Source organism: Drosophila takahashii, unplaced genomic scaffold, assembly GCF_030179915.1.
Source record: "Drosophila takahashii strain IR98-3 E-12201 unplaced genomic scaffold, DtakHiC1v2 scaffold_114, whole genome shotgun sequence".
Lineage (NCBI taxonomy): Eukaryota > Metazoa > Arthropoda > Insecta > Diptera > Drosophilidae > Drosophila > Drosophila takahashii.
In genome coordinates, this window is record NW_027221630.1 from 1,393 (window position 1) to 14,000 (window position 12,608).

At 45.3% G+C, this 12,608-nt stretch overlaps 2 protein-coding genes and 1 pseudogene across 2 annotated transcripts; all 3 read left to right on the top strand.

Moving 5' to 3' along the window:
* Positions 1 to 3,990: 3,990 nt before the first annotated feature.
* LOC138914113 (uncharacterized) lies at positions 3,991 to 8,655 on the top strand (the record flags this gene model as incomplete). Its single annotated transcript, XM_070219367.1, has 1 exon — positions 3,991 to 8,655. A coding segment is annotated over exon 1 (3,048 nt), but the record flags the coding sequence as incomplete, so codon positions are not given.
* A 4-nt stretch (positions 8,656 to 8,659) lies between these two features.
* LOC138914111 (uncharacterized) lies at positions 8,660 to 10,492 on the top strand (annotated as a pseudogene).
* Positions 10,493 to 11,084: 592 nt separating this feature from the next.
* LOC138914112 (uncharacterized) lies at positions 11,085 to 12,035 on the top strand. The gene has a single exon (XM_070219366.1). The coding sequence runs from the start codon at positions 11,085 to 11,087 to the stop codon at positions 12,033 to 12,035; it is 951 nt and encodes a 316-aa protein (XP_070075467.1).
* Positions 12,036 to 12,608: the final 573 nt, after the last annotated feature.

Genomic DNA, 12,608 nt, shown 5'->3' on the forward strand with positions numbered 1-12,608 from the left:
GTAAATTTACCGATAGCTTTCCGTAGTTGGGATACATACATTAACCCAAAACTGATACAGGGAAATCAACACGTCTGGAGTCTAAAGATAGGAAGTAATAGAGAAAAACCGAGATTTGCTATTATAGCCTTCATGTTGAATGGAGAACTAGTTACAAATAATTTATCCAACCTGAAAGTCCACTTGAATTCAGAAACGTATCCATATGATGACTTAAATGTAAACTTTGAAAATGATAAATATGCCCACCTTTATGATATGTATGCAATGTTTCAAAAGAGTTATTACAACCGCCCAGCAGAACCATTTTTATCACCGAAAGAATTTAAAAGTAAACCTATTATTGTAGTTGACCTTTCATATCAAAATGAAACAGTTAAATCGGGACCTATCGACGTGAGAATTTCAATCGATTTGAAAAAAGCAAACAATGAAAACACTCAAGCATATTGTCTCCTTATTCACGATCGTTTAGTTGAGTATAGTCCTTTAAGTGGGTTAGTTCAAAGAATTGTCTAACAATATATCAATCACATAAAATGGAGAAAGAACTAGTTGCAATTGATGTACAAGGATTTTTTGATAACAACGACAAGTTTATTCTAAAGGAAATTGGAGTTGTATTTAGCAAAGAAAATAAGTTTAACAATAATTTCGTTATACAACCTCCATTTGATTTCACTCGTCTTAATAACAAGTCCCGAAAAAACTGCTCTCTGGCTTACCAAAAACCATCATAAAATTTTTTGGAACGATGGAATAAACAACTTTAAGCAAACAAGAAAATATATTAAACAAATCACTTCGGGAAAGGTGGTTTTATGCAAGGGAATTGAAAAGAAACGTTTTCTACAAATCTTTCTCAGATCACCGCACATAAGAGATGTTGAGGAATTGGGTTGCCCACCATTAAACACCGTAAACATAAACCAATTCCCATTTTGCTCAATACATATTAAAAGCGGTATTTGTGCTCTGAATAATGCGCACAATGTTTTAAATTTTTTGCAATGGTACTATGGTCTAACACTTATACATATACAATGGATAACAGACAAAGTGGATTAATAAACCGAATTAATAATTTCACATCCCAATTTGGTGAGGAAATTTTTAAAGAAGATTTAAAATATCTCATTGATACGAGGAATATGTTCATGGATAAAGGAGAAGACGATCTTAACAAAACGGTATATGGTAATCATTTTACGTTTTGTAATAATGGATTCGGCGAAGACGCGTGTGCCTGCTTTTTCTATAAAAATCATCGAGACGGAGCCTTAAAACTAATGTCATCATATTTAGTGTATAAGAAAAGTCTGTTACAAATTTCCAAATAAACATGAGCTAAATTCATGACCTAAATTCAAATTAACATCTTCTCTTGTTTGGGGGATGGGTGATTTTTTTTCAGCTATTTCTTTCAGCTCAAAAAGTAAAAAATAAAAATATACTTGAATTCAAATTAACATCTTCTTTTTGTTATTGGGGTGGGAGTTTGTTTCTCAGTGGCAAGCAAAGGGATCCCTTTTCAAGGGTGCTTGCTTTCAGCTGTTTCTTTGGGAGTTTGTTTCTCAGTGGCAAGCAAAGGGATCCCTTTTCAAGGGTGGTTTCTTTCAGCTGTTTCTTTTGGACGTGACAACAGCCCGTGACATTCTAACACGTACCCGTGTGAGCACCACACTTTCTTAATCTAAGCAAAGGACACCCGGCACACTCCAGTAATTTCTCCCCCATTAACTAGGATAACCCAAATATATCGCTATGATCACCTGACACACCCCAGTAACTTCTCACCCGCTTAACTAGATTCCCTCCCCTCGTTTCACCCTATTTTTCTAACTTCTCCCACGTTCGATCCCGTCAACCTACTCGTCAACCACTTAAGCAGAATGCCTCCCCTCTTTTCACCCCATTTCCTAGATACAAAAGCTGGATATAACTATTGTGGACCCTAATTTACGATCACCCGTCACATCCCAGTAACTTCTTCCCGCTTAATAAGAGTCCCGATTTCTTAAACGAAATTCGGGGGAGCGAATTCCTGAATACAATTCCTAGATATAAGCAACTTATCACCCTAATTTACGATCACCCGTCACACCCCAGTAATATCTCCCCCGATTTCTGGACCGAATTTCGGGATTCCTGATTCCTGAATACAAACCCTACATACAAAAGCTGGATATAACTATTGTGGACCCTAATTAACGATCACTCGTCACGCACCCATTAACTTTAATTACCCCCACACCTGTCACATTGTCCTGATTTATTACCCTAATTAGCATAATTAATTACCTCCCCCTCCACTTTAGATCCAGAACCCGCATTAAATACGATTCAGAATCCCCATTTTTATACTACTGGTGACCCACACACTCCATTTCTTTTCTTTCCTCACACTCTTTCTAAGTCACCCACACACTCCATTTTTCCCCCTTTCTCACCATTTTTCTCACCTACACACTCCATTTTTCCCCACCTTTTTCCCACACTTTTATTGGTTAATTATGTTAATTAGGTCATTATAACACCTATGTGCTAATTAGGTCATTATAACACCTGTGCAACCATGCGTGACTAATTGGTGCTAATTGGTTTGACACGATCAATTAAAAGTGAGCCAGCACCCGTATTATACTACTACTAAAAACAAGTTGTTGAGAGCAAGCGACACAAACCCTTAAATAGGGGATCCCTTTGCTTGCCACTGAGAAACAATCACCTACCCCAAGCAAAAAGAATATGTAAATTTGAATTTAGCTCATGTTTATTTGGAATTTTGTAATAGGTTTTTTTTTTATACACTAAATATGAAAACATTAGTTTAACTCTTAAGTTAAAATATATGAAAGAGTTCTAAATATAGTCCCCAAATTAGTAAAATTAATTAGGGAAATGGATTATGAGAGTTGGCCGGTGGTGTTTCCTGGAGTACGGCGGGTGACCGTTACTTAGACATAAAAAATACGACGGAAGGGAATTCTATATGCTAATATGGTGTGATCAGGATGGCAACAGGTAGTTGTTAGCGACCCTTTTAGTGGATCAGTGACCTTTTACTTAGTGTTTACGCCGCTTGCCCCGCTCTTAAATCCCCCTCTTCCAATGCTCGCTCTTCCCTCGCTGGGAATGCCTACTTCCAGGCTCTCCCGCTCTCCCGCCTTCCCACGCCCGGGATCTCTCCACAGCGCTCTGAAGCACAGCGCTCATTAGTTATACCCGTTACTCGTAGAGTAAAAGGGTATATTGTATTCGTGCAAAAGTATGTAACAGGGAGAAGGAAGCGTTTCCGACCCCATAAAGTATATATATTCTTGATCAGGATCACTAGCCGAGTCGATCTAGCCATGTCCGTCTGTCCGTCTGTCCGTCTGTCCGTCTGTCCGTCTGTCTGTCTGTATGAACGCTGAGATCTCAGAAACTATAAAAGCTAGAAGATTGGCATTTTGCATGCAGATTTTAGGAGTTCCTACGCAGCGCAAGTTTGTTTCAAAATGGTGCCACGCCCTCTCTAACGCCCACAATCGCTTATTTACGATTTTAAAAATTTTAATATTTTGGAAAAGTAAAAATGCAGTTTTATTGTGTTTATCAATACCTATCGAAATGTAGAAGAAATTTTTCAAATCGGACCATTCGTTAAAAAGTTATACGTGATCAACGTTTTCTATCTCTATCTCCATCTCCCTCGCACTCCCTTTACCTGAGTAACGGGTATCTGATAGTCGGGGCACCCGACTATAACGTTCTCTCTTGTTTTAAGTTCAGTTCTCACTGTAAAACTATACGAAATACATCGCCCGGCCGGTCCGCGCTAATTACGGAAAGTTCAGTGTGTTCTTCTTTTCTCTCGCGCTTCGCGATCGTCGAGTGTTTCATTTCTCTCCCCCACAGCTTGCCACCGGCTATTGCAACAAGCCGCACCGCCACGGAAGCTGCCTTCAACGCCTAAAAGAAATACTTGCGACGCCCCCCACCAAACATTTTGATCCATTCGAGCCGAATTGCTCCACCAGATAAGTGCCACTTATTAATTTTTATTAACTGCCGGTCGACAGTCAGCCATTCGAAAACATAATTCGTTTGACTTTCTGTACGATTTGTCTAAAATCCAAGTCCGATTTAATCCGACAACGGCAGTTAGTAAATTACATTTCCAATTTCGTCTTCTATTTCTTCGTCTCCTTTAACGTGCGGCCATATTGTCTATTTTCCAATTCCCTTTCTTGTGCATATTGATGTACAAGTTTCATATTCACATTTGGCCGTACATCCAGTAAAATACATCCAAAATTAAATCGAAGAAATTGCAAAATATTAATCCAAATTAAAGTGTGCAAATAAAAAGTCAAGCGTACAGTGAGAAAGAAAAGTCAGTGAACAGTGAAAAATAAATCAAATTCAAAAATTAAAATTCAATTAATTTCCCACAAAAATTAAGTGTTCCGCCAATTTAGGCCCACAAACACTGAGACTGATTTTTTTTTTTCTCTGTATATCCGCTGTGACAAATATTTGCATACATAATTCCAAATCCAAATACAGTCCACAATAAATCGAAAATACACAACACATACCCGCCGGCAAAATTTAAAATAAAAATTTTCCGCCATCTTGATTGCCATTTACTCCACATCTTATATACATATTTATTACACATATTATACATATTACATATTCCACATATATTACATCCATATTCCACATATATTACATCCATATTCCACATATATTACATCCATATATTACACACATATTACATCCATATATTACACATATATTACATCCATACATATTATTTCTATGAAAACACCCAATCCCGAACATTGAAGTATTTCCGTCGGCCATAAATATATATATTAAATAAATTCCCAAAGCCGACGTGAAATAACTTTTGAGTCTCAGTGTGTTCTTTTTATTTCCCCTTCAACATACATTCACACATACATACATACGAATTCCCCAAATTCCCGCGCATTCCAGAATTTCTCGCACATAGCCCGCAAAGGGGCTTTATGCACGAGTTCATTTTTGGGCATTTGTGTTTTTTCAACGATTAAAGTGCTCTTTATTCCGAGCCATTCCAAATAAATTCCAAATAAATAAAATAAAGTAAAAAACCAAAAAATAAATACCAAGCCCAATTGTAATAAACTTAAATAAATACTGAGAGTCAAAAAATTAAAATTAAATTTACAAAATCCCTCATCGCTAAAGTTCCAAAAAATATATCATCCGCATACCACTGCAACGTATTTTTTGGTCTCCGAATAATTAAAAAAAATAATAAAGAAGAATACTAACGATATCTAATCCCATCCTAATTCGGCCAGCCACCCCTCATAAAATACTAATCGAAAAATACTTCATCAAGAACAGTATTTTTCAGTATTTTATTTTTAGTATTTTTGGTATTTTTTGCGATTTTTGTTCCATCGTTCCACCAAAATCCTGGGGATTATTTTTACAATAATTCAGCCACGCATATCGACTGTTTTAGCAGGTCGAGACCCTATTTCCACCAGTCCGTAATTTCTTTTCTGATTTTTGTCCGAAATATCAGCGCGCACATTCCGAATCAAAATAGCATCCTAGTTTGGTATGTCCAGGGAAAGTTCTAACAAACTACCCCCTGTTTCATCACCGAAAGTTCCGAAAATCACTATAAGGACGCCCACACCTACAAAGGTCAAGACGCCAATTACCAAAAGGGCTCCTTCTCCTATCGAAAGATCCACGCGAGCCAGCACGAAAATGGTTGCAACGGCTGCCGAACTCGCCCTAAACCAATTTATTGAAGTCTCGGATCGACTTTCCGAATTGGAGGCGCGAATAAATATTCCCGCGGCGGTCCCTCCTACGTTGTCCGTCCTCAATATTCGCCGAGACGAAATCAAAGAGGTATGGGTCCGCATCAAAAAAGAGTACGATGCGTGTACCGCGTGCCTTGTAGCAGCCGGAGAAAGTGCAGCTGACATGTTGCCAGTTCTCAAGGCTAAGTACGGTTACTGCTACAGCGCGTACGAAAGGTGCGGCGCCCAAATAGCAGACCAAATAGCGCAGACTCCGCAAAATCCGCAAGCTACCTCCACTCCAGATACTCCTCAGACTTACATTCCGTCAGGCTGCCACCTTCCGCCGTGCGATACCGAGGTTTTTACCGGCGATTATCTTCGTTGGCCAACCTTCAGGGATCTATTCACGGCAATTTACATCAACAATCCTCGACTCACTCCTGTCGAGAAATTATTCCATCTCAATGCTAAGACGAGGGGCGACGCTCACAATATAGTTGCAAATTCACCCCTTACGAACGATGGCTTTCGCTCAGCGTGGGATAACCTCACTGAGCGTTTCGAAAACAAGCGATTGTTAGTAAACAGTCAATTGAAGATACTCTTCAATGTGCCGTCCGTCACACAGGAGTCTGGGTCAGCTTTGAAAGAACTTCAAAGTACCATCCAGGGGTGCCTTACGGCGTTAGAAATGTCCGGTATTCAGTTCGAAACTTGGGATTGCCTCTTGGTGTATATGTGCTCATCCAAACTCCCAAAGCTTACGCTTTCCCTATGGGAGCAGTCCCTTCACAACAAAGCCGAGATCCCTACGTGGCATGAGCTGAACGTTTTCCTAACGGAACGTCACAGAACCCTAGAAGCCATAGATGATGTTCGACCATCAGGTTCTAGTCAGGCTCAGCCCAGGGCATCCACATCCAACTCGGCGTCTCGGAGAATAAATTCTTATGAGACAAGGGTAACGCCTCGACAACCTAGAGGGTGCGATCTCTGTAATAGAGAAAACCATCCAATACGCACATGCGCCCAGTTTCTCCGGATGACGGTCGACCAACGGATCGCCTATATTAAACGAAAACAGCTGTGTTTGAACTGCTTTGCGCGGACACACCAGCTGCGCGACTGCGAAAGCGCACATAATTGCTTCACGTGCCGCGGCCGCCATCACACCCTCCTACACCGAGGCACCCCATCCCCAGCGCGCGCAAATCCAACGCCAACGCCCAGATCCAGACCGAATACTCCCGGTCCCTCGGCTGCCAGTGGCACGCAGCCAACACTTCAAAATTATTTTGCGGCAGGCTCTAGGTCAGTCCTCCTAGGCACCGCCATGATTAATATATGCCATCAGGGTTCCAACTACCAAGCGCGAGCCTTAATAGACTCCGGATCTGAGGCTACCTTCATTACTGAGCGCCTTTTCAACCTGATTAAGCTGCCGTTCCAGGTTATCCAAGCACAGGTCTCAGGGCTTAATCAAACGGTCTCCGCTGAGACTAAAAAGCTCTGCCAATTGACGATTCGTTCTCCGACCCGCCCTAGTTTGCAGTTAAACACCACTGCCTACGTGCTTCCGCAAATAGCCGGAAATCTTCCCTCATGTCCGCTTCCGCAACATTTCCTGCGAGATCTTCCCGAACTTCCACTAGCGGATCCAAAGTTTTATGAGAGCGCACAAATAGATCTTTTAATCGGGGCCGATATACTTCCTTCCATTCTACTAAGCGGCACCCGAGCGAATATCTGTGGCTCTCTTCTCGGTCAAGAGACCATTTTCGGCTGGATTCTAACAGGACCAGTACCCGCTCCGAGGCAAGATAGAATTTCATCGTTTTCTACGCATGTTGCACACACAAACGAAGCGTCTTTCGATAAACTCCTCACCAAATTCTGGGAGGTGGAGGATCTGCCAGTAAAGGTGGCAAAAGAATCCGACGTGATCTGTGAGGATAATTTCCTTCGGACCACCACAAAAGACGATACCGGCAGGTATGTCGTGAGTCTTCCCTTTCGAGATCCTGAGAACATGAAATGCTCCCTAGGACATTCCAGATCCCTGGCGTTGGCTCAATTCTTAAGAAACGAGCAGCGGCTAAAAAGGGACAGTACGCTGAAATCCAAGTACGACTCAGTAATTCAAGAATATCTCGACCTCAACCACATGAGAGAAGTCCCTCCTACCCACGATTCAGCGTGTTATTACCTCCCACACCACGCGGTGTTAAAACCGGAGAGTACGACCACCAAACTTCGAGTGGTATTCAATGCCTCCAGCCCTTCAGACAATGGGGTCAGCTTAAATGATATCCTTCATGCTGGCCCGGTCCTACAGTCCGATCTAACCATCCAGATCCTGAAGTGGCGATATTTCCGTTTTGTGTACAGTGCTGATATCGAGAAAATGTATCGGCAGATCTGGGTAGATCCGAAGCAGACAGCGTTCCAACGTATCTTATTCCGCAATAGAGAAGGATACATTCGCGATTTTGAGCTAAAAACTGTTACGTTTGGGGTCAATTGTGCACCGTTTCTGGCAATTCGGGTCCTGCAACAGCTGGCGACCGACGTGCAACTAACCCATCCGAGGGCGAGTAAAGTTATTCGTGGTTGCATGTACGTCGATGATGTCCTTTCGGGAGCTGACTCTGCAGAAGAGGCTCACCTTACCATTCGCGAGTTGCAGAGTGCTCTCGATTCGGCTGGTTTTCCATTAAGAAAGTGGACCTCCAACCATAAAGAAGTTCTGGCTCATATCGAGACCAATCATCTTTTAAACGCCGAGTTCCTCGAGATAGATACGGAAAGCACGGCGAAAACTCTCGGAGTCCGTTGGAAAGCAACATCCGATGAGTTTTTTCTTCGCCCCTCCAGACCTATCCAACGAAGCCACGCTCACGAAACGTCATGTTCTTTCCCAAATCGCCAAGCTGTTCGATCCAGCAGGCTGGCTCGCTCCTTTCGTGGTCTGTGCCAAGATTTTCATGCAGGAGATCTGGCTTCATGATCTTGGGTGGGATGATGAACTCCCAATTGAACTGTGCCAAAAGTGGCGTGATTTTCTCCAAAGCTACTCGGTCCTAGATCAAGTCCGAATTCCCAGATGGGTTTCCTTCCGCCCAGAGTTCCGAGTCGAGCATCATGGATTCTGTGACGCCTCTCAAAAGGCGTATGGTGCTGCGATCTATGTGCGCGTAGAAATTGGGCACACGACGCTAGTGCGTCTCCTTACAGCCAAGACGCGCGTGGCGCCAGTCAAAACTGTGTCGCTTCCACGGCTAGAGCTGTGTGGAGCTCTATTGCTGTCCGAGATGGCTGAATCCATCCTCCCCCATATGCCTGTGCTGTCCTCGAAACTCCATTGTTGGACCGATTCCACGATTGTGCTTGCATGGCTCGCCAAACCAGCATGCCAATGGACAACGTTCGTTGCCAATCGGGTGACAAAGATTACCCAGTCCACAGAGGCAGCCAATTGGGCACATGTTCAATCCGAACACAATCCAGCCGACTTGGCCAGTCGGGGAGTGCCTCTACAAGACCTGATCGACAACTCCCTTTGGTGGCATGGACCAACTTGGTTGTCAAAGCCACGAGATCAGTGGCCTTCCCAAAGCACCGACTTACAGGTGACCGAAGTGGAAAGGGCGTCCGGTCAAGGCCCATGTGGCGTCCATCCCGACAGAAGACATCCTTGATCGCTTTTCCAAGTTAGATAGAGCTTTACGGGTCCTTGCGTATGTCCACCGTTTTGTCCAGCGATGTAAGAAACAGTCGCAGAAGTCGGAAGTCCGTCTAGAAGCCCAAGAACTTGTCGCCGCTGAACGGCTCATGGTCATTAGCACTCAGCGCAGATATTTTTCTAATGAATATCGCTGCTTGAGTCAAAAGCGTCCTGTGTCCGCGACAAGTTCAATCCTCTCCTTAAACCCCTTTCTAGATCAGAAAGGGCTTATAAGGGCTTGCGGCCGCATAACGGCCTCCGAAAACTTGCGATATGACGAACGACATCCGATAATACTCCCGTACGAATGTGCACTCTCTCGACTACTGGTGAACTTTACGCATCTCATAACGTTGCACGGAGGTAACCAGTTAGTCGTACGTCTCACCCGGTCAAGATACTGGATTCCGAGAATAAAGAACTTGGTAAAGGCTGTGATTAACTCCTGCTAGGTCTGCGTTATTCATAAGAAGCGCTTGCAAATTCAGATGATGGGAAGTTTCCCGAAAGAGCGAGTGTCTTTTTCCCGGCCATTCACGTACACAGGGGTGGACTACGCTGGCCCTTTCGACATCAAAAATTACACAGGCAGAGCGTGCCTAATTACAAAAGGGTATGTGTTGGTTTTCGTATGTTTCTCCACAAAGGCCATCCATCTAGAGCCTACATCCGATCTGACGACCGAGAAATTTCTCGCCGCTTTCGCTCGGTTCGTATCCAGAAGAGGTTGTCCCCGTCAAGTGCAGTCCGACAATGGGAAAACCTTTGTCGGCGCTGCCACCCTGCTCTCCCGAGATTTTCTACAAGCCGTAAAAGAGTCTGTGACTGATGCGTATAGTCATCAGCAGCTCAACTGGCAATTCATTCCTCCGGGGGCACCCCATATGGGAGGCCTGTGGGAAGCTGGTGTCAAAAGCTTCAAAACCTTGTTTTACAAGTCCACCGCTACTCGAAAGTACACCTTTGAGGAGCTTTCAACCCTCCTAGCGAAAATTGAAGCTTGTCTAAATTCCAGACCGCTATCTCCCATGTCAGAAGATCCTACTGATCTCTTAGCGTTGACACCAGGGCATTTTCTCGTCGGCGGACCTCTTCTGTCCATAGTAGAGCCCGAATTAAAAGGGGAATCCAAGTCCATTGTGAATCGGTGGCAACACTTAAAGGCGCTCCATCAGCAATTCCAAGCTCGATGGAAAGAGGAGTATCTCAAGGAGCTCCACAAGCGTAACAAGTGGCAGGCCCCGACCGCAAATCTCCGCGTTGGCGACCTGGTAGTCGTCAAAGAAGACAATCTGCCCTCGAATGAGTGGCGCCTTGGCAGAATCGTCTCTGTTTTTCCGGGGGCTGACGGCAATGTCCGTGTCGTCAACATTCTCACGGCACGCAAGATTATTAAGCGTCCCGTGACCAAGGTGGTTCTTCTGCCAGGAGAACACTCCAACCGTCTTCCTCAACCAACATCCTCCGCATAATTCTCCAACCATCCTCGTCATCTAATCATTTTTAAATCATCTCCATGTTTGTTTCTTTTTGTCCATTACTCCCTACCAGATCACATCATGGTTCCTCGTCCACGCAGCGCTCAGGCTTTGGAGAGCAGACGTACTCGAGGTTTAAATTCCTACCGTTGCCGAGTCTGCCGTGGAATCCATCCGCTTCGAAAGTGCCAGAGGTTCCTAAAGCTGAGCGCAGAGAAGCGGCTTCGAGCAGTGCTTGTCAACAAGTACTGCTCAAATTGTCTCGCTCACGAGCACTCTGACGTGAGTTGTCGCAGTGGCGACAAGTGCAAAACGTGCAGCGGGAAGCACCACACGCTCCTCCATATGCACGAGCGCCCTCTGCCGTCGGCTACCAATCGGCGTTCGCGCCGGCAAAATCCGCCAACTCGCCAAGCGCTGGCCCCGGCAAGGCGCTCGGCATCCGCCGCTTCTCAGCAGCGCTCGCGCCGGCAAAATCCGCCAACTCGCAGAGCGCTTGCCTCTCCGCCGCGCTCAGCCTCCTCGACACCGGCACCGTCACTGGCGTCCATCCTCCAGCGGCACAGTGTCAACGTCCTGCCGACGGCCATGGTAATCCTGGAGACCGGGCTCAAGAAGTTCGACACAGCCGCCCTCATCGACCCGTGTACGCCGACAAGTTGCATCGACGCATCCCTGGCTACTGCGTTCCGCTTGCCGACTACCACCGTCGGCGACGAGCGGATTTGTACGGCGACGATTCGGTCGAAGCGCGACGACGACTTCAAGTTGGAGGTGGTCCTGAAGGTGGAGCCAAACGTCCGCATCCGCACCCCCATCCGAGAGCTTGCTGACACCGTGGTCAGCAAATACAGCGACCTCCCGTTGGCCGACGAGCGGTTCTATTTACCGGCAACCATCTCCGTGGTCCTGGGTGCCGACGTCTACGGCAAGGTCATCCGTCCTGGCTTCCACCTGGTCGACGAGGGACTCCCAGTGGCCCAGCGGACGACTTTCGGGTGGATCCTGTCCGGTGCCTGCAACCTGTCCTAGATGACACTTGGGGCTTCGTTGCAACGCTAGCGATTGCAAGGGGGGCGGAATGTTTACGCCGCTTGCCCCGCTCTTAAATCCCCCTCTTCCAATGCTCGCTCTTCCCTCGCTGGGAATGCCTACTTCCAGGCTCTCCCGCTCTCCCGCCTTCCCACGCCCGGGATCTCTCCACAGCGCTCTGAAGCACAGCGCTCATTAGTTTTAAGTTCAGTTCTCACTGTAAAACTATACGAAATACATCGCCCGGCCGGTCCGCGCTAATTACGGAAAGTTCAGTGTGTTCTTCTTTTCTCTCGCGCTTCGCGATCGTCGAGTGTTTCATTTCTCTCCCCCACAGCTTGCCACCGGCTATTGCAACAAGCCGCACCGCCACGGAAGCTGCCTTCAACGCCTAAAAGAAATACTTGCGACGCCTCCCACCAAACACTTAGCATCAGCACTAGAAAATGTCACGGGCTGTTTACGTCACAGGCTGTTTACACGTTCACATGTGATCACTTTGGTCACTTAATTAGTATAACCAAGAACACCCTTGAACAGGGGTCCCTTTGCTTGGCATTGAAAACATTTATA